We start from the raw sequence: 21,432 nt of genomic DNA, 5'->3' as shown, positions 1-21,432 counted from the left end.
ATTGGTAGGTGGGGGGGGGAAACGGTAGTTAGATTGGTAGGTGGGGGGGAACGGTAGTTAGATTGGTAGGTGGGGGGGGGGGGAACGGTAGTTAGATTGGTAGGTGGGGGGGGGGGAAACGGTAGTTAGATTGGTAGGTGGGGGGGGGGAAACGGTAGTTAGATTGGTAGGTGGGGGGGGGGGGGAAACGGTAGTTAGATTGGTAGGTGGGGGGGGAAACGGTAGTTAGATTGGTAGGTGGGGGGGGGGAACGGTAGTTAGATTGGTAGGTGGGGGGGGGAACGGTAGTTAGATTGGTAGGTGGGGGGGGGAACGGTAGTTAGATTGGTAGGTGGGGGGGGGGAACGGTAGTTAGATTGGTAGGTGGGGGGGGGGGGAACGGTAGTTAGATTGGTAGGTGGGGGGGGGGAACGGTAGTTAGATTGGTAGGTGGGGGGGGGGGACGGTAGTTAGATTGGTAGGTGGGGGGGGGGGAACGGTAGTTAGATTGGTAGGTGGGGGGGGGAACGGTAGTTAGATTGGTAGGTGGGGGGGGACGGTAGTTAGATTGGTAGGTGGGGGGGGGGGGCGGTAGTTAGATTGGTAGGTGGGGGGGGAACGGTAGTTAGATTGGTAGGTGGGGGGGGGAAACGGTAGTTAGATTGGTAGTTGGGGGGGGAACGGTAGTTAGATTGGTAGGTGGGGGGGGAACGGTAGTTAGATTGGTAGGTGGGGGGGGAACGGTAGTTAGATTGGTAGGTGGGGGGGGGAAACGGTAGTTAGATTGGTAGGTGGGGGGGGGAACGGTAGTTAGATTGGTAGGTGGGGGGGGGGGAACGGTAGTTAGATTGGTAGGTGGGGGGGGGGGAAACGGTAGTTAGATTGGTAGGTGGGGGGGGGGGGGAACGGTAGTTAGATTGGTAGGTGGGGGGGGGGGAAACGGTAGTTAGATTGGTAGGTGGGGGGGGGGGACGGTAGTTAGATTGGTAGTTGGGGGGGGAACGGTAGTTAGATTGGTAGGTGGGGGGGGGAAACGGTAGTTAGATTGGTAGGTGGGGGGGGGGGGAAACGGTAGTTAGATTGGTAGGTGGGGGGGGGGGAAGCGGTAGTTAGATTGGTAGGTGGGGGGGGGGACGGTAGTTAGATTGGTAGGTGGGGGGGAACGGTAGTTAGATTGGTAGGTGGGGGGGGGAAACGGTAGTTAGATTGGTAGGTGGGGGGGGGGAAACGGTAGTTAGATTGGTAGGTGGGGGGGGGGGAAACGGTAGTTAGATTGGTAGGTGGGGGGGGGAAACGGTAGTTAGATTGGTAGGTGGGGGGGAAACGGTAGTTAGATTGGTAGGTGGGGGGGAAACGGTAGTTAGAATGGTAGGTGGGGGGGGGGGAAACGGTAGTTAGATTGGTAGGTGGGGGGGGGGAAACGGTAGTTAGATTGGTAGGTGGGGGGGGGGAAACGGTAGTTAGATTGGTAGGTGGGGGGGGGGGGAACGGTAGTTAGATTGGTAGGTGGGGGGGGGGGGGAACGGTAGTTAGATTGGTAGGTGGGGGGGGGGAAACGGTAGTTAGATTGGTAGGTGGGGGGGGGAACGGTAGTTAGATTGGTAGGTGGGGGGGGGGAACGGTAGTTAGATTGGTAGGTGGGGGGGGGAAACGGTAGTTAGATTGGTAGGTGGGGGGGGGAAACGGTAGTTAGATTGGTAGGTGGGGGGGTGGGAAACGGTAGTTAGATTGGTAGGTGGGGGGGGGGGAAACGGTAGTTAGATTGGTAGGTGGGGGGGGAAACGGTAGTTAGATTGGTAGGTGGGGGGGGGGAACGGTAGTTAGATTGGTAGGTGGGGGGGGGAAACGGTAGTTAGATTGGTAGGTGGGGGGGAAACGGTAGTTAGATTGGTAGGTGGGGGGGGAAACGGTAGTTAGATTGGTAGGTGGGGGGGGGAAACGGTAGTTAGATTGGTAGGTGGGGGGGGGGGGGGCGGTAGTTAGATTGGTAGGTGGGGGGGGGGGGACGGTAGTTAGATTGGTAGGTGGGGGGGGGAAACGGTAGTTAGATTGGTAGGTGGGGGGGGGAAACGGTAGTTAGATTGGTAGGTGGGGGGGGAACGGTAGCTAGATTGGTAGGTGGGGGGGGGGGGAACGGTAGTTAGATTGGTAGGTGGGGGGGGGGGAAACGGTAGTTAGATTGGTAGGTGGGGGGGGGGGGGGAAACGGTAGTTAGATTGGTAGGTGGGGGGGGGGAAAACGGTAGTTAGATTGGTAGGTGGGGGGGGGGGGAGACGGTAGTTAGATTGGTAGGTGGGGGGGAAACGGTAGTTAGATTGGTAGGTGGGGGGGGGAACGGTAGTTAGATTGGTAGGTGGGGGGGGGGAACGGTAGTTAGATTGGTAGGTGGGGGGGGGGGGAACGGTAGTTAGATTGGTAGGTGGGGGGGGGAACGGTAGTTAGATTGGTAGGTGGGGGGGGGGACGGTAGTTAGATTGGTAGGTGGGGGGGGGAACGGTAGTTAGATTGGTAGGTGGGGGGGGGGAACGGTAGTTAGATTGGTAGGTGGGGGGGGGGAACGGTAGTTAGATTGGTAGGTGGGGGGGGAACGGTAGTTAGATTGGTAGGTGGGGGGGGGAACGGTAGTTAGATTGGTAGTTGGGGGGGGAACGGTAGTTAGATTGGTAGGTGGGGGGGGAACGGTAGTTAGATTGGTAGGTGGGGGGGGAACGGTAGTTAGATTGGTAGGTGGGGGGGGGGAAACGGTAGTTAGATTGGTAGTTGGGGGGGGAACGGTAGTTAGATTGGTAGGTGGGGGGGGGAACGGTAGTTAGATTGGTAGGTGGGGGGGGGGAACGGTAGTTAGATTGGTAGGTGGGGGGGGGGAAACGGTAGTTAGATTGGTAGGTGGGGGGGGGGGAACGGTAGTTAGATTGGTAGGTGGGGGGGGGGGAAACGGTAGTTAGATTGGTAGGTGGGGGGGGGGGGAAACGGTAGTTAGATTGGTAGGTGGGGGGGGGGACGGTAGTTAGATTGGTAGTTGGGGGGGTGGGAACGGTAGTTAGATTGGTAGGTGGGGGGGGGAAACGGTAGTTAGATTGGTAGGTGGGGGGGGGGAAACGGTAGTTAGATTGGTAGGTGGGGGGGGGGAAGCGGTAGTTAGATTGGTAGGTGGGGGGGGGGGACGGTAGTTAGATTGGTAGGTGGGGGGGAACGGTAGTTAGATTGGTAGGTGGGGGGGGGAAACGGTAGTTAGATTGGTAGGTGGGGGGGGGGGAACGGTAGTTAGATTGGTAGGTGGGGGGGGGGGGAAACGGTAGTTAGATTGGTAGGTGGGGGGGGGAAACGGTAGTTAGATTGGTAGGTGGGGGGGAAACGGTAGTTAGATTGGTAGGTGGGGGGGAAACGGTAGTTAGAATGGTAGGTGGGGGGGGGGGAAACGGTAGTTAGATTGGTAGGTGGGGGGGGGAAACGGTAGTTAGATTGGTAGGTGGGGGGGGAAACGGTAGTTAGATTGGTAGGTGGGGGGGGGAAACGGTAGTTAGATTGGTAGGTGGGGGGGGAAACGGTAGTTAGATTGGTAGGTGGGTGGGGGAACGATAGTTAGATTGGTAGGTGGGGGGGGGGGACGGTAGTTAGATTGGTAGGTGGGGGGGGGGAAACTGTAGTTAGATTGGTAGGTGGGGGGGGGAAACGGAAGTTAGATTGGTAGGTGGGGGGGACGGTAGTTAGATTGGTAGGTGGGGGGGACGGTAGTTAGATTGGTAGGTGGGGGGGACGGTAGTTAGATTGGTAGGTGGGGTGGGGGGGACGGTAGTTAGATTGGTAGGTGGGGGGGGAAACGGTAGTTAGATTGGTAGGTGGGGGGGGGGAAACGGTAGTTAGATTGGTAGGTGGGGGGGGGAAACGGTAGTTAGATTGGTAGGTGGGTGGGGGAACGATAGTTAGATTGGTAGGTGGGGGGGGGAACGGTAGTTAGATTGGTAGGTGGGGGGGGGAAACTGTAGTTAGATTGGTAGGTGGGGGGGGGAAACGGTAGTTAGATTGGTAGGTGGGGGGGACGGTAGTTAGATTGGTAGTTGGGGGGGACGGTAGTTAGATTGGTAGGTGGGGGGGACGGTAGTTAGATTGGTAGGTGGGGTGGGGGGGACGGTAGTTAGATTGCTAGGTGGGGGGGGAAACGGTAGTTAGATTGGTAGGTGGGGGGGACGGTAGTTAGATTGGTAGGTGGGGGGGGAAACGGTAGTTAGATTGGTAGGTGGGGGGGACGGTAGTTAGATTGGTAGGTGGGGTGGGGGGGACGGTAGTTAGATTGGTAGGTGGGGGGGGAAACGGTAGTTAGATTGGTAGGTGGGGGGGGAAACGGTAGTTAGATTGGTAGGTGGGGGGGGGGGGGACGGTAGTTAGATTGGTAGGTGGGGGGGGGGGGGAATGGTCAGTGGGAACTAACCTGCTTTATGCACATCATGGGTATACACTCAAAGAGCATTTAAGTTTAAAGACTATATCAAATAAAGAATACCACCGTTTGTTTGTTTCCTGAGGCATGTAAATAAAATAATCTAGCATAATAAGCAGAAAATACACATTGATAATAAAAACATCTCATCATAAAGCACTAATTAAGGCTGTTCTCTAACAACCAACAAATAAGGTTGCAAAATTCTGGAAACTTTCCCCAAATTCGCTGGTTTACCAGAAATCATTGTTGGAGCATTACTGATTTCCCCTCATAATTCCAGGAATCATTGTTGGAGCATTACTGATTTCCTGTTTTCCCCTCATAATTCCAGGAATCGTTGTTGGAGCACTATTGATTTCCTGTTTTCCCCTCATAATTCCAGGAATCATTGTTGGAGCATTACTGATTTCCTGTTTTCCCCTCATAATTCCAGGAATCGTTGTTGGAGCACTATTGATTTCCTGTTTTCCCCTCATAATTCCAGGAATCATTGTTGGAGCATTACTGATTTCCCCTCATAATTCCAGGAATCATTGTTGGAGCACTACTGATTTCCTGCGTTTTACCCTCATAATTCCAGGAATCTTCCAACCAGGATTTCTGGAAAACGTGCACATTTTGAGAACAGCTACCAGACTTTTACAAACCAAAACACTAATAACCAACCTATCAAAGATACAGAAGACGTTAAAGACTCCAGCCTCCCTAGAACCTCATTTATCACATGATTTACTTAACAAAAGGTACATCTCGAAAGGTGCTTCAGGTATTCTCATGACAGTAGGGGGGCGGCTCTCTCTTTTGTCCTCAATTACTGCTCTATCGTTTCCTCAAGCAAGGGGACAGGCTGATAACAGAGTGCAGCATCAGACCATCTTGAATTTTGCAATTGTGTAAAACAAAAACAAAAAACTTCTATCAGATGCCTTTTCATGAACATTTTAATGAAGAATATTTTCACATGGTTTTTATTTGCACTTGAAGACCATTAGAAAAAAGAAAAAAAAATCTCTAAAAGTTTAAAAACTACAAGGCTGAAAGGGCAGTCACTTCCTGGTTACGTTCACAGCGTGTTGTTAGCTTCAGGTACGGTGAAGACAGAAGAGGAGACGCCAGGCGTTATTCCATGCCTGAACCAGGGCCCGGCCTAAGGCTGGTCTGCCCCCTACTGGGCATCAGAGGATGGTGCAGAATAACTTCTTCTCCCGGAAGGGGTTCTCCGAGGCGGGCACGGGCACGATGAGGGGGTCCTCACGTATGTGGGCGTCGCAATACGCCATCAGGTCCGCTGCTGCTTTGGACACCTGGGGAGGGATTATGGTTAGGAATCTGCCATGGTAAAATACCATAGCTAAAGATATAGCAAGGAACAGGTGTGATAACCCTAACCTTAACCACACTGCTAACCCTAACGCCTAACCTTAACCACACTGCTAACCTTAACGCCTAACCTTAACCACACTGCTAACCCTAATAACTAACCTTAACCACACTGCTAACTCTAACGCCTAACATTAACCACACTGATAACCCTAATAACTAAACTAAACCACACTGCTAACCCTAATAACTAACCTTAACCACACTGCTAACCCTAACGCCTAACCTTAACCACACTGCTAACCCTAACGCCTAACCTTAACCACACTGCTAACCCTAATAACTAACCTTAACCACACTGCTAACTCTAACACCTAACCTTAACCACACTGATAACCCTAATAACTAAACTTAACCACACTGCTAACCCTAACAACTAACCTTAACCACACTGCTAACCCTAACGCCTAACCTTAACCACACTGCTAAACCTAACGCCTAACCTTAACCACACTGCTAACCCTAACAACTAACCTTAACCACACTGCTAACCCTTATAACTAACCTTGACCACACTGCTAACCCTAATAACTAACCTTAACCACACTGCTAACCCTAATAACTAACCTTAACCACACTGCTAACCCTAATAACTAACCTTAACCACACTGCTAACCCTAATAACTAACCTTAACCACACTGCTAACCCTAACGCCTAACCTTAACCACACTGCTAACCCTAATAACTAACCTTAACCACACTGCTAACCCTAATAACTAACCTTAACCACACTGCTAACCCTAATAACTAACCTTAACCACACTGCTAACCCTAATAACTAACATTAACCACACTGCTAACCTTAATAACTAACCTTAACCACACTGCTAACCTTAACCACACTGCTAACCTTAACGCCTAACCTTAACCACACTGCTAACCATAATAACTAACCTTAACCACACTGCTAACCTTAACCTTAACCACACTGCTAACCCTAACGCCTAACCTTAACCACAATGCTAACCCTAACGCCTAACCTTAACCACACTGCTAACCCTAATAACTAACCTTAACCACACTGCTAACCCTAATAACTAACCTTAACCACACTGCTAACCCTAACGCCTAACCTTAACCACACGGCTAACCCTAATAACTAACCTTAACCACACTGCTAATCCTAATAACTAACATTAACCACACTGCTAACCATAATAACTAACCTTAACCACACTGCTAACCTTAACCACACTGCTAACCCTAACCCTAACACCTAACCTTAACCACACTGCTAACCTTAACCACACTGCTAACCTTAACCTTAACCACACTGCTAACACTAATAACTAACCTTAACCACACTGCTAACCCTAACGCCTAACATTAACCACACGGCTAACCCTAATAACTAACCTTAACCACATTGCTAACCCTAATAACTAACCTTAACCACATTGCTAACCATAATAACTAACCTTAACCACACTGCTAACCTTAACCACACTGCTAACCCTAAAACCTAACATTAACCACACGGCTAACCCTAATAACTAACCTTAACCACACTGCTAACCATAATAACTAACCTTAACCACACTGTTAACCCTAAAACCTAACCTTAACCACACTGCTAACCCCAACACCTAGCCTTAACGCCTAACCTTAACCACATTGCTAACCCTAATGTCTAACCACACTGCTAACCTTAATGCATAACCTTAAATTAAGACCAAAAAGCTCATTTTTGTTTTCATACATAAAATACAGCCAATTTTAACTTTGCAGCTGGCCCATCTAGCGGAAATCACTCAGTTATGCCTCCAGGGAAAGATTCATGACAATAAACATCAAACTGCTTTGAATCACGGCCTTGGAACCTCACACTGCCACTGGACTGGAGGTTAGAGGTTATAGTCCACTGGACATGAGGTTAGAGGAGGGTTATAGTCCACTGGACTGGAGGTTAGAGGTTATAGTCCACTGGACAGGAGGTTAGAGGAGGGTTATAGTCCACTGGACAGGAGGTTAGAGGTTATAGTCCACTGGACATGAGGTTAGAGGAGGGTTATAGTGCACTGGACAGGAGGTTAGAGGAGGGTTATAGACCACTGGACAGGAGGTTAGAGGAGGGTTATAGTCCACTGGACAGGAGGTTAGAGGTTATAGTCCACTGGACATGAGGTTAGAGGAGGGTTATAGACCACTGGACAGGAGGTTAGAGGAGGGTTATAGACCACTGGACAGGAGGTTAGAGGTTATAGTCCACTGGACATGAGGTTAGAGGAGGGTTATAGACCACTGGACAGGAGGTTAGAGGAGGGTTATAGACCACTGGACAGGAGGTTAGAGGAGGGTTATAGTCCACTGGACAGGAGGATAGAGGAGGGTTATAGTCTACTGGACAGGAGGATAGAGGGTTATAGTCCACTGGACAGGAGGTTAGAGGAGGGTTATAGACCACTGGACAGGAGGATAGAGGAGGGTTATAGTCCACTGGACAGGAGGATAGAGGGTTATAGTCCACTGGACAGGAGGTTAGAGGAGGGTTATAGACCACTGGACAGGAGGTTAGAGGTTATAGTTCACTGGACAGGAGGTTAGAGGAGGGTTATAGACCACTGGACAGGAGGATAGAGGAGGGTTATAGACCACTGGACAGGAGGATAGAGGAGGGTTATAGACCACGGGACAGGAGGTTAGAGGAGGGTTATAGTCCACTGGACAGGAGGATAGAGGAGGGTTATAGACCACTGGACAGGAGGATAGAGGAGGGTTATAGACCACTGGACAGGAGGATAGAGGAGGGTTATAGTCCACTGGACAGGAGGATAGAGGGTTATAGTCCACTGGACAGGAGGTTAGAGGAGGGTTATAGACCACTGGACAGGAGGTTAGAGGTTATAGTTCACTGGACAGGAGGTTAGAGGAGGGTTATAGACCACTGGACAGGAGGATAGAGGAGGGTTATAGACCACTGGACAGGAGGATAGAGGAGGGTTATAGACCACGGGACAGGAGGTTAGAGGAGGGTTATAGTCCACTGGACAGGAGGATAGAGGAGGGTTATAGACCACTGGACAGGAGGATAGAGGAGGGTTATAGACCACTGGACAGGAGGTTAGAGGAGGGTTATAGTCCACTGGACAGGAGGTTAGAGGAGGGTTATAGTCCACTGGACAGGAGGATAGAGGAGGGTTATAGACCACTGGACAGGAGGTTAGAGGAGGGTTATAGTCCACTGGACAGGAGGATAGAGGAGGGTTATAGACCACTGGACAGGAGGTTAGAGGAGGGTTATAGTCCACAGGACAGGAGGATAGAGGAGGGTTGTAGTCCACTGGACAGGAGGATAGAGGAGGGTTATAGACCACTGGACAGGAGGATAGAGGAGGGTTATAGACCACTGGACAGGAGGATAGAGGAGGGTTATAGTCCACTGGACAGGAGGTTAGAGGAGGGTTATAGTCCACTGGACAGGAGGATAGAGGAGGGTTATAGACCACTGGACAGGAGGATAGAGGAGGGTTATAGTCCACTGGACAGGAGGTTAGAGGAGGGTTATAGTCCACTGGACAGGAGGATAGAGGAGGGTTATAGACCACTGGACAGGAGGTTAGAGGGTTATAGACCACTGGACAGGAGGTTAGAGGAGGGTTATAGACCACTGGACAGGAGGTTAGAGGAGGGTTATAGACCACTGGACAGGAGGTTAGAGGTTAAAGTCCACTGGACAGGAGGTTAGAGGAGGGTTATAGTCCACAGGACAGGAGGATAGAGGAGGGTTATAGTCCACTGGACAGGAGGTTAGAGGGTTATAGACCACTGGACAGGAGGTTAGAGGAGGGTTATAGACCACTGGACAGGAGGTTAGAGGAGGGTTATAGTCCACTGGACAGGAGGATAGAGGAGGGTTATAGTCCACTGGACAGGAGGTTAGAGGAGGGTTATAGACCACTGGACAGGAGGTTAGAGGAGGGTTATAGACCACTGGACAGGAGGTTAGAGGAGGGTTATAGTCCACAGGACAGGACGTTAGATGAGGGTTATAGTCCACTGGACAGGAGATTAGAGGAGGGTTATAGTTCAGCAAGGGAGAGAGGAGAAGCAGCTGTATTTCAGGAAAGAATGGGGCTCTGGGTAAATGTGGAGGCCTCAGCCATCTGAGCTGCTACACACAGCTACAGGCACCAGATCCACCAACAGCGTCTGACAATGGTTGTTACTTCCTGTTCTACTAAACTTTCATTAGCATTTTCCCCAAAACATTATCTTGGTGTGTCATCAAGAGGAGAGCATTCAGGGTGGTTAAGGCTGACTGTAATTACAGTAGAGCCCTCATTACAGAGGGAGAGGATCCCAGACTGTCTGTCTGTAATTACAGCAGATCCTCGTGATGGAGGTGGAGAACTGCTCATGAGCACAGATCACATTTCCCTGTGTGATTAGACAGGAGATCCTTCAATCAGACACAGAAAGGCTGAACAAGTTGTATAAAGACCAGGGATCCTTCAATCAGACACACATACCACCCCTAGTGATATAGTAACTGATCCCTAGTGGTATAGTAACTGATCCCAACACTGATCCCTAGTGATATAGTAACTGACCCCTAGTGATATAGTAACTGACCCCTAGTGATATAGTAACTGATCCCTGGTGGTATTGTAACGGATCCCTAGTGATATAGTAACTGATATACCACTAGGGATCAGTTACTGGTGGTATAGTAACTGATCCCTAGTGATATAGTAACTGATCCCTAGTGATATAGTAACGGATCCCGGGTGGTATAGTAACGGATCCCTAGTGGTATAGTAACTGATCCCTAGTGGTATAGTAACTGATCCCTAGTGATATAGTAACGGATCCCTGGTGGTATAGTAACGGATCCCTAGTGGTATAGTAACTTATCCCTAGTGGTATAGTAACGGATCCCGGGTGATATTGTAACGGATCCCGAGTGATATTGTAACGGATCCCGAGTGATATTGTAACGGATCCCGAGTGATATAGTAACGGATCCCTAGTGATATAGTAACTGATCCATAGTGATATAGTAACTGATCCAAACAATGATCCCAAGTGGTATAGCAACTGATCCCTAGTGGTATAGTAACTGATCCCTAGTGATATAGTAACGGATCCCTAGTGGTATAGTAACGGATCCCTGGTGGTATAGTAACTGATCCATGGTGGTATAGTAATGGATCCCTAATGATATAGTAACTGATCCCTAGTGATATAGTAACTGATCCTTTGCGATATAGTAACTATACCCAACACTGATCCCTAGTGGTTAAGTACCGGATCCCTAGTGATATAGCAACGGATCCCTAGTGATAAAGTAACGGATCCCTAGTGATATAGCAACTGATCAATAGTGATATCGTAACAGATCCTGAGTGATATAGTAACGGATCCCGAGTGATATAGTAACTGATCCCTAACGATATAGTAACTGATCATTTGCGATATAGTAAACACCCAACACTGGTGTTAGTATACCCAACACTGGTCCCTAGTGGTATAGTAACCGATCCCTAGTGATATAGTAACTGATCCCTACTGGTATAGCAACTGATCCCAACACTGATCCCTAGTGGTATAGCAACTGATCCCTAGTGATATAGTAACTGATCCCTAGTGGTATAGTAACGGATCCCAACACTAATCGCTAGTGATTTCGTCACGGATCCCTAGTGGCATAGTAATTGATCCCTAGTGGTATAGTATTGCTCAATAGTGATATAGCAACTGATCCCTAGTGATATAGTAACGGATCCCGAGTGATATTGTAACTGATCCCAACAATGATCCCAAGTGGTATAGCAACTGATCCCTAGTGATAAAGTAACTGATCCCTAGTGGTATAGTAACTGATCCCTAGTGGTATAGTAACTGATCCCTAGTGATATAGTAACAGATCCCTAGTGGTATAGTAACGGATCCCTGGTGGTATAGTAACTGATCCCTGGTGGTATAGTAACCGATCCCTGGTGGTATAGTAACTGATCCCTGGTGGTATAGTAACGGATCCCTAGTGATATAGTAACTGATCCCTAGTGATATAGTAACTGATCCTTTGCGATATAGTAACTATACCCAACACTGATCCCTAGTGGTTAAGTACCGGATCCCTAGTGATATAGTAACTGATCCCTAGTTATATTGTAACTGATCCCTAGTGATGTAGTAACTGATCCCTAGTGATATTGTAACGGATCCCGAGTGATATTGTAACGGATCCCGAGTGATATTGTAACGGATCCCGAGTGATATTGTAACGGATCCCGAGTGACATAGTAACGGATCCCTAGTGATATAGCAACTGATCAATAGTGATATAGTATCTGATCCCTAGTGAAAAAGTAACCGATCCCAACACTGATCCCTAGTGATATAGTAACTGATCCCTAGTGATGTAGTAACAGATCCCTAGTGATATTGTAACGGATCCCTAGTGATATAGTAACAGATCCCTAGGGGTATAGTAACTGATCCCTGGTGGTATAGTAACTGATCCCTAGTGGTATATTAACTGATCCCTAGTGGTATAGTATTGCTCAATAGTGATATAGCAACTGATCCCTAGTGATATAGTAACGGATCCCGAGTGATATTGTAACGGATCCCGAGTGATATTGTAACGGATCCCTAGTGATATAGTAACTGATCCCTAGCGATATAGTAACTGATCCCAACAATGATCCCAAGTGGTATAGCAACTGATCCCTAGTGATAAAGTAACTGATCCCTAGTGGTATAGTAACTGATCCCTAGTGGTATAGTAACTGATCCCTAGTGATATAGTAACAGATCCCTAGTGGTATAGTAACGGATCCCTGGTGGTATAGTAACTGATCCCTAGTGATATAGTAACTGATCCCTAGTGGTATAGTAACGGATCCCTAGTGATATAGTAACGGATCCCTAGTGATATAGTAACTGATTATTTGCGATATAGTAACTATACCCAACATTGATCCCTAGTGGTATAGTAACGGATCCCTAGTGATATAGCAACTGATCAATAGTGATATCGTAACGGATCCCGAGTGATATAGTAACGGATCCCGAGTGATATAGTAACTGATCATTTGCGATATAGTAACTATACCCAACACTGATCCCTAGTGGTATAGTAACGGATCCCTAGTGATGTAGTAACTGATCCCTAGTGATATTGTAACGGATCCCGAGTGATATTGTAACGGATCCCGAGTGATATTGTAACGGATCCCGAGTGATATTGTAACGGATCCCGAGTGATATTGTAACGGATCCCTAGTGGTATAGTAACGGATCCCTAGTGATATAGCAACTGATCAATAGTGATATAGTATCTGATCCTTAGTGAAAAAGTAACCGATCCCAACACTGATCCCTAGTGGTATAGTAACGGATCCCTAGTGATATAGCAACTGATCAATAGTGATATCGTAACGGATCCCGAGTGATATAGTAACGGATCCCGAGTGATATAGTAACTGATCCCTAACGATATAGTAACTGATCATTTGCGATATAGTAACTATACCCAACACTGGTCCCTAGTGGTATAGTAACCGATCCCTAGTGATATAGTAACTGATCCCTAGTGGTATAGCAACTGATCCCAACACTGATCCCTAGTGGTATAGCAACTGATCCCTAGTGGTATAGCAACTGATCCCTAGTGATAAAGTAACTGATCCCTAGTGATAAAGTAACTGATCCCTAGTGATATAGTAACTAACCCCAACACTGATCCCTAGTGATTTCGTCACGGATCCCTAGTGGTATAGTAATTGATCCCTATTGATATAGTAACTATACCCAACACTGGTCCCTAGTGGTATAGTAACCGATCCCTAGTGATATAGTAACTGATCCCTAGTGATATAGTAACTGATCCCAACAATGATCCCAAGTGGTATAGTAACCGATCCCTGGTGGTATAGTAACGGATCCCTAGTGATATAGTAACTGATCCCTAGTGATATAGTAACTGATCCTTTGCGATATAGTAACTATACCCAACACTGATCCCTAGTGGTTAAGTACCGGATCCCTAGTGATATAGCAACTGATCCCAACAATGATCCCTAGTGGTATAGCAACTGATCCCTAGTGATAAAGTAACTGATCCCTAGTGATATTGTAACTGATCACTAGTGATGTAGTAACTGATCCCTAGTGATATAGTAACGGATCCCGAGTGATATAGTAATTGGTCCTTTGCGATATAGTAACTATACCCAACACTGATCCCTAGTGATTTCGTCACGGATCCCTAGTGGTATAGTAATTGATCCCTAGTTGTATAGTATTGCTCAATAGTGACATAGTAACTGATCCCTAGTGATATAGTAACTGATCCCTATTGATATAGTAACTGATCAATAGTGATATAGTAACTGATCCCTAGTGACATAATAACGGATCCCAACACTGATCCCTAGTGGTATAGTAACTGATCCCTAGTGACATAGTAATGAATCCCAACACTGATCCCTAGTGGTATAGTAACTGATCAATAGTGATATAGTAACTGATCAATAGTGATATAGTAACGGATCCCTAGTGATGTCATAACGGATCCCTGGTGATATAGTAACTGATCCCTAGTGACATAGTAACTGATCCCTAGTCACATAGTAACTGATCCCTAGTAACATAGTAACTGATCCCTAGTGACATAGTAACTGATCCCTAGTGACATAGTAACTGATCCCTAGTGACATAGTAACTGATCCCTAGTGACATAGTAACTGATCCCTAGTGACATAGTAACTGATCCCTAGTGACATAGTAACTGATCCCTAGTGACATAGTAACTGATCCCTAGTGACATAGTAACTGATCCCTAGTGACATAGTAACTGATCCCTAGTGACATAGTAACTGATCCCTAGTGATATAGTAACTGATCCCTAGTGACATAGTAACTGATCCCTAGTGACATAGTAACTGATCCCTAGTGACATAGTAACTGATCCCTAGTGACATAGTAACTGATCCCTAGTGACATAGTAACTGATCCCTAGTGACATAGTAACTGATCCCTAGTGACATAGTAACTGATCCCTAGTGACATAGTAACTGATCCCTAGTGATATAGTAACTGATCCCTAGTGATATAGTAACTGATCCCTAGTTATATAGTAACTGATCCCTAGTGACATAGTAATGGATCCCAACACTGATCCCTAGTGGTATAGTAACTAATCCCAACACTGATCCCTAGTGATATAGTAACGGATACCTAGTGATTTAGTAACGGATCCCTAGTGATATAGTAACTGATCCCTAATGATACAGTAACTGATCCCTAGTGATATAGTAACGGATCCCTAGTGATATAGTAACGGATCCCTAGTGATTTAGTAACAGATCCCTAGTGATACAGTAACTGATCCCTAGTGATACAGTAACTGATCCCTAGTGATATAGTAACGGATCCGTAATGATTTAGTTACGGATCCCTAGTGATATAGTAACTGATCCCTAATGATACAGTAACTGATCCCTAGTGATTTAGTAACTGATCCCTAGTGATATAGTAATGGATCCCTAGTGATTTAGTAATGGATCCCGAGTCTTAGTTAGTGGTAAATGATCCTAGAGTCAACACAGATGTCAAACAGCTCTCTGTCCATGTACTCTTGGATTTTAGGGCTGCATTCAACACTGTTGACCATGATGTTCTTCTGGACAAACAGAGAATCTGGACGCACATTTTAATTCACGGGCAATAAAGATTAAACACCAGGTAAGAAAACCTAGGTGTTATATTAGATTCTGAACTCAATTTCCAATCACACATTAGGAATGTGACCAAACCACCTGAGGAACATTGCCAAGGTGTGACCGTTTCTCTCTCAGGCTGATACAGAGAGACTCATCCATGCTTTTATTACAAGCAGGCTTGACTTCTGTAATGCTCTCCTGTCTGGTCTACAGAATGCTGCAGCACGGGTACTGACCAAGACCAGATGGAGAGGACACATTACACCGGTGTTAAGGTCTCTGCACTGGCTGCCTGAGAGTGTTAGAATTCATTTTAGGATTCCACTATTGGTTTTTAAATCAATCCACCATTGTGCATCTCAATACATATCAGACATGCTTTATGTTATGTACCCAGTAGGTCCCTCAGATCCTCTGGCCTTTTAACTACCCTGAATACATATCAGACATGCTTTATGTTATGTACCCAGTAGGTCTGCCAGCACTTGTTTTTAAACTATCCCAAAGCCCAGGACCATGAGGCATAGAGAGACAGCCTTTAGTTACTATGCCCGCAAGCCTCTAGTTACTATGCCCCCAGCCTTTAGTTACTATGCCCCCAGCCTCTAGTTACTATGCCCCCAGCCTCTAGTTACTATGCCCCTAGCCTCTAGTTACTATGCCCCCAGCCTCTAGTTACTATGCCCCCAGCCTCTAGTTACTATGGCCCCCAGCCTCTAGTTACTATGCCCCCAGCCTCTAGTTACTATGCCCCCAGCCTCTAGTTACTATGCCCCCAGCCTCTAGTTACTATGCCCCTAGCCTCTAGTTACTATGCCCCTAGCCTCTAGTTACTATGCCCCCAGCCTCTAGTTACTATGCCCCCAGCCTCTAGTTACTATGCCCCCAGCCTCTAGTTACTATGCCCCCAGCCTCTGGAATAGCCTGCCAGAGATCTTTAAACACATTTTTAGCTTTGTTTTTCCTCAGGGTGATTTTTAGTTGTTCAGTTTGTGTCACTTTAGTTTTTTATCTTCATAGCACATTGCGTTGCTTTACATGTCTGTAATGTGCTGTATGAGTTGTAACCCAAACTAACTTACCTTTATCCTGTCCATACAAGCCTCCATCTTGAGTTGTTCCACAGCTTTCCTGGCGTGGGAGATGCTGGCTGTGCTGTTGTTGACCACACTGTCCTTCATGATGATGACCTGGGATAGGAGCACAAAGAGACGTTGGGTCAAGAGGCTTGGGGGGGGGGGGGCATGTACTTTCGTGTGCATGTGTCGTCTCCCCCCCGCCCCCCGTGTGTGTGTGTTGTTGGCCACACATTTTAATTCACGGGCAATAAAGAGTAAACACCAGGTAAGAAAACCTAGGTGTTATTTTAGATTCTGAACTCAATTTCCAATCACACATTAGGAATGTGACCAAACCACCTGAGGAACATTGCCAAGGTGTTGATGATAATCTTGGGGTTGAGTAGAAATATGACTGATGAAGCCAGAACCATAAAACATCCTAAGAGTTGGTTGATTATCTTGTCATCTTCAGAAACTTCCTAAGAGTCGGTTGAATATCTTATCTTCAGAAAGTTCCGAAGAGTCGGTTGATTATCTTGTCATGTTCAGTTGTGTAGAAGAAGCTCAAAAGACATGGAGCCAAGAGGTCTGACATTCGTAGCCTGTTTCAAGACCGAAATAAGTGCTATGGCTGTACACATTGGAAATGTATTTAGTGACAGACCGGTAATCCCCTACTGTGGTTCAAGCCATGTTACTATGTGATTGACTTTGACTGAGCGATAGGAATATCATCATGTGATATCATTGACTGAGCGATAGGAAAGAAACAGGAGTGTCTGCAGGTCTGCCTGACTGTCTGCATCCCACATTGAGTTATTCCTAAATGCATAGTAAAGATTGTTAGTCAGAGGGTAAATCCAATAAATAATAAAATCACTCTCACAGTCTCACAATCCCAGTGATTGATGTTTCTGCTGCTAGTGTTTAGTGAGGAAGACACTGGAAAATACTGGCTTAATGGGGAATCCTGCATCCCCATCAGAAAGATAGGCCTATTTCATTCCCAGGTAGTTAGATATTCTGTACAATGGACATTCTGACTTAGAGTGGGCTTGGTTCTCCCACCTGGTGTTGCTGCCTACAGAGCAGCCCATCCTACCATTACAGCCCTGTTCATCACCATCATGACTGGGAAACAGTCCATCCTACCATTACAGCCCTGTTCATCACCATCATGACTGGGAAACAGCCCATCCTACCATTACAGCCCTGTTCATCACCATCATGACTGGGAAACAGTCCATCCTACCATTACAGCCCTGTTCATCACCATCATGACTGGGAAACAGCCCATCCTACCATTACAGCCCTGTTCATCACCATCATGACTGGGAAACAGCCCATCCTACCATTACAGCCCTGTTCATCACCATCATGACTGGGAAACAGCCCATCCTACCATTACAGCCCTGTTCATCACCATCATGACTGGGGAAACAGCCCATCCTACCATTACAGCCCCGTTCATCACCATCATGACTGGGAAACAGCCCATCCTACCATTACAGCCCCGTTCATCACCATCATGACTGGGAAGCAGCCCATCCTACCATTACAGCCCCGTTCATCACCATCATGACTGGGGAAACAGCCCATCCTACCATTACAGCCCCGTTCATCACCATCATGACTGGGAAATAGCCCATCCTACCATTACAGCCCCGTTCATCACCATCATGACTGGGGAAACAGCCCATCCTACCATTACAGACCTGTTTTTCACCATCATGACTGGGAAACAGCCCATCCTACCATTACAGCCCTGTTCATCCCCATCATGACTGGGAAACAGCCCATCCTACCATTACAGCCCTGTTCATCACCATCATGACTGGGAAACAGCCCATCCTACCATTACAGCCCTGTTCATCACCATCATGGCTGGGAAACAGCCCATCCTACCATTACAGACCTGTTTTTCACCATCATGACAGGGAAACAGCCCATCCTACCATTACAGCCCTGTTCATCACCATCATGATTGGGAAACAGCCCATCCTACCATTACAGACCTGTTTTTCACCATCATGACTGGGAAACAGCCCATCCTACCATTACAGCCCTGTTCATCACCATCATGACTGGGAAACAGCCCATCCTACCATTACAGACCTGTTTTTCACCATCATGACTGGGAAACAGCCCATCCTACCATTACAGCACTGTTCATCACCATCATGACTGTGGAAACAGCTCATCCTACCATTACAGCCCCGTTCATCACCATCATGACTGGGAAACAGCCCATCCTACCATTACAGCCCTGTTCATCACCATCATGACTGTGGAAACAGCTCATCCTACCATTACAGACCTGTTTTTCACCATCATGACTGGGAAACAGCCCATCCTACCATTACAGCCCCGTTCATCACCATCATGACTGGGAAACAGCCCATCCTACCATTACAGCCCTGTTCATCACCATCATGACTGGGGAAACAGCCCATCCTACCATTACAGTACATTCAGCTCACCCTCACCGAGCCCCAGCTGCTCCATATACCGTCTTAGTGGACTCTCTTTTTCTCTATTCATATTTTGAAATAAAGGCCAGATATTTTGAGGTGGAGCCTTCTGTCTATTCAGTATAATGTATAGGTCTTTTTTATTAAGAGGGCCTTCACGGCCCAGCATAGCCGCGGACGGGGTTGGGTACTAGAGAGAGACTAGGCTACTAGGTTGTTGAATGTCATTATTTTCCATTGTGGGTGCGCCCAACCCGGTGGTAACCGATAACGTTGTTACAGACCCGGCCATCATCTACGGTTTGATAACCCCACACACATTTATATCCGGACACTATAAACACTAAACATAGGTTTAATTATAGGGCTTATTTTGGGACTCGTTCGACATATCTAACCGTGCAGCTGGGGCGCTGCAAATGGTTATCAACATGGCAATATGGGTTATGTTCCGCTAGAAAGTAACAGCCACTCGCCCTTCCTTAGCCTACAATGATTCGATAATACTTTAAGGCCAATAAGCGATAACCCAGTTATATCTCATCATTAACATTTCAAAATTCACATGCAATATTTGAACATGTCGTAACGCGTGTAGGAGTATAACCATGAAAACAGCGTAAAGAACGCGGTTTGTTTCACCCACCTGAAATGATGCCAGTGATGATTCCAATATCGAGAATTCCGGACTTGACTCCACCCAACAAAGAGACCTGTCAAATATCACACCGGGGGGACGAACGCTCTCGAAAAGGAAACCCCGGAACGTTCCAGACCGACCACGAAGCACGATATGTATTTTAGGTTGATGGTGAGAAATAGGCTATTGTCTCATTAGTCGCTTGATGTGACTGTGCGGCGTCTCTCCCCAAAATGTGCCGTGCGTTTACGCATATTCCGTTTTAGGAGGGATGGTTGTGTCGCGGTCGCGTTGGGTCCGTCTGTACTGTCAGAACCCCATCAGTAGGAGAGCAGCTGGATCTGGAGGGCAGAGAATTAAGCAGCTGAGGGGAGACCTCGCTATGACAAGGAAATATGCTGCGTTTGCTTGTACTGTATTGTGGATGAAACACCTACATGAACACCGTCCATATTTCCCCAACTATTTGTACTTCACTTCTACACCCATGCGTGTGAAAATGGCACCTGCCGCATTTTCTATTTGCCTCAGTATTGCTGTAGAGCAACAGAGCAGAGCGCGCTGGGGACGGGAGCGGAATCCCGGTTTGATCCGCTTTGACATCATCATGGGTTTCCCATGTCGGTCCTTCTTGGAAAGGGAACGGCAGGTAGGAAACTCGCTGAATCAGAGGCCACAAAACGTACACAACAATCAGATAAAACCACCCCTTACTCCCATTCATTATAATATTAATAATATGTGAGTATGCATACCAAATGGCACCCTATATACTAAATTATAGTGCACTATATAGGGAACAGGTTTCCATTTAGGACGCTATTAGAAGTCTGGTGGTCAGAAAGGGGGTTTCGTTCTTTTCATAGGTCTGATATGCTGCAGGTTGATGGTCCACTGCAGCGATGGGTCGGTCGGGAGGTTGCGAATGGTGTCTGAATAAAATAAATAGGAATAATCCAGTCTGAAGTTAAACGACTTAAACCAGGTAGAAAGTTTGTAGAAATGATAATGAATTTACATTTTAATAATTTAATCTCTGAACAATCTATCTTCAATAACAGTATTTTTAATATAGCGCTATTAGCAGCGCCATTATGGTTGATTATGTGGTCTCAATCCAGTGAGTTTAATAACATTATTTATCAAGAATATGGGCAAAATGTAATTATTGACAATGAAAGTGGTGGAAATGTTTTTCTCTTGTCATGTAATTGCTACATTTAATATCAATATAGCATTTAAAATACACTGAAAAAATATATATAAACGCAAAATGAAAAGTGTTGGTTTCATGAGAAGAAATAAAAGATCCCAGAAAGGTTCCATACGCGAAATGTGTTGACATCCTGTTAGTGAGAATTTCTCCACATCCCTGTTAGTGAGCATTTCTCTACATCCTGTTAGTGAGCAGTTCTCCACATCCCTGTTAGTGAGCATTTCTCCACATCCTGTTAGTGAGCAGTTCTCCACATCCCTGTTAGTGAGCATTTCTCCACATCCCTGTTAGTGAGCATTTCTCCACATCCCTGTTAGTGAGCATTTCTCCACATCCTGTTAGTGAGCATTTCTCCACATCCTGTTAGTGAGCATTTCTCCACATCCTGTTAGTGAGCATTTCTCCACATCCTGTTAGTGAGCATTTCTCCACATCCTGTTAGTGAGCATTTCTCCACATCCTGTTAGTGAGCATTTCTCCACATCCTGTTAGTGAGCATTTCTCCACATCCTGTTATTGAGCATTTCTCTACATCCTGTTAGTGAGCATTTCTCCACATCCCTGTTAGTGAG

At 46.6% G+C, this 21,432-nt stretch overlaps 1 protein-coding gene across 1 annotated transcript; it reads right to left on the bottom strand.

Annotated features, from left to right (window-relative positions):
- Window positions 1-5,343: 5,343 nt before the first annotated feature.
- Window positions 5,344-20,150, bottom strand: LOC110491205 (guanine nucleotide-binding protein G(I)/G(S)/G(O) subunit gamma-4). Its single transcript, XM_036945921.1, has 3 exons — window positions 19,651-20,150; window positions 16,555-16,662; window positions 5,344-5,724 (listed from the first exon to the last, which is right to left on the bottom strand). Exons 2-3 carry the CDS (start codon window positions 16,651-16,653, stop codon window positions 5,596-5,598), a joined length of 228 nt encoding a protein of 75 aa, XP_036801816.1. The 5' UTR covers window positions 16,654-16,662; window positions 19,651-20,150; the 3' UTR covers window positions 5,344-5,595.
- Between the last annotated feature and the right edge of the window lie 1,282 nt (window positions 20,151-21,432).

The sequence above is a fragment of the Oncorhynchus mykiss genome, chromosome 16 (assembly GCF_013265735.2).
Source record: "Oncorhynchus mykiss isolate Arlee chromosome 16, USDA_OmykA_1.1, whole genome shotgun sequence".
Classification (NCBI taxonomy): Eukaryota; Metazoa; Chordata; class Actinopteri; order Salmoniformes; family Salmonidae; genus Oncorhynchus; species Oncorhynchus mykiss.
This window is presented reverse-complemented; position numbering and strand designations above follow the sequence as displayed.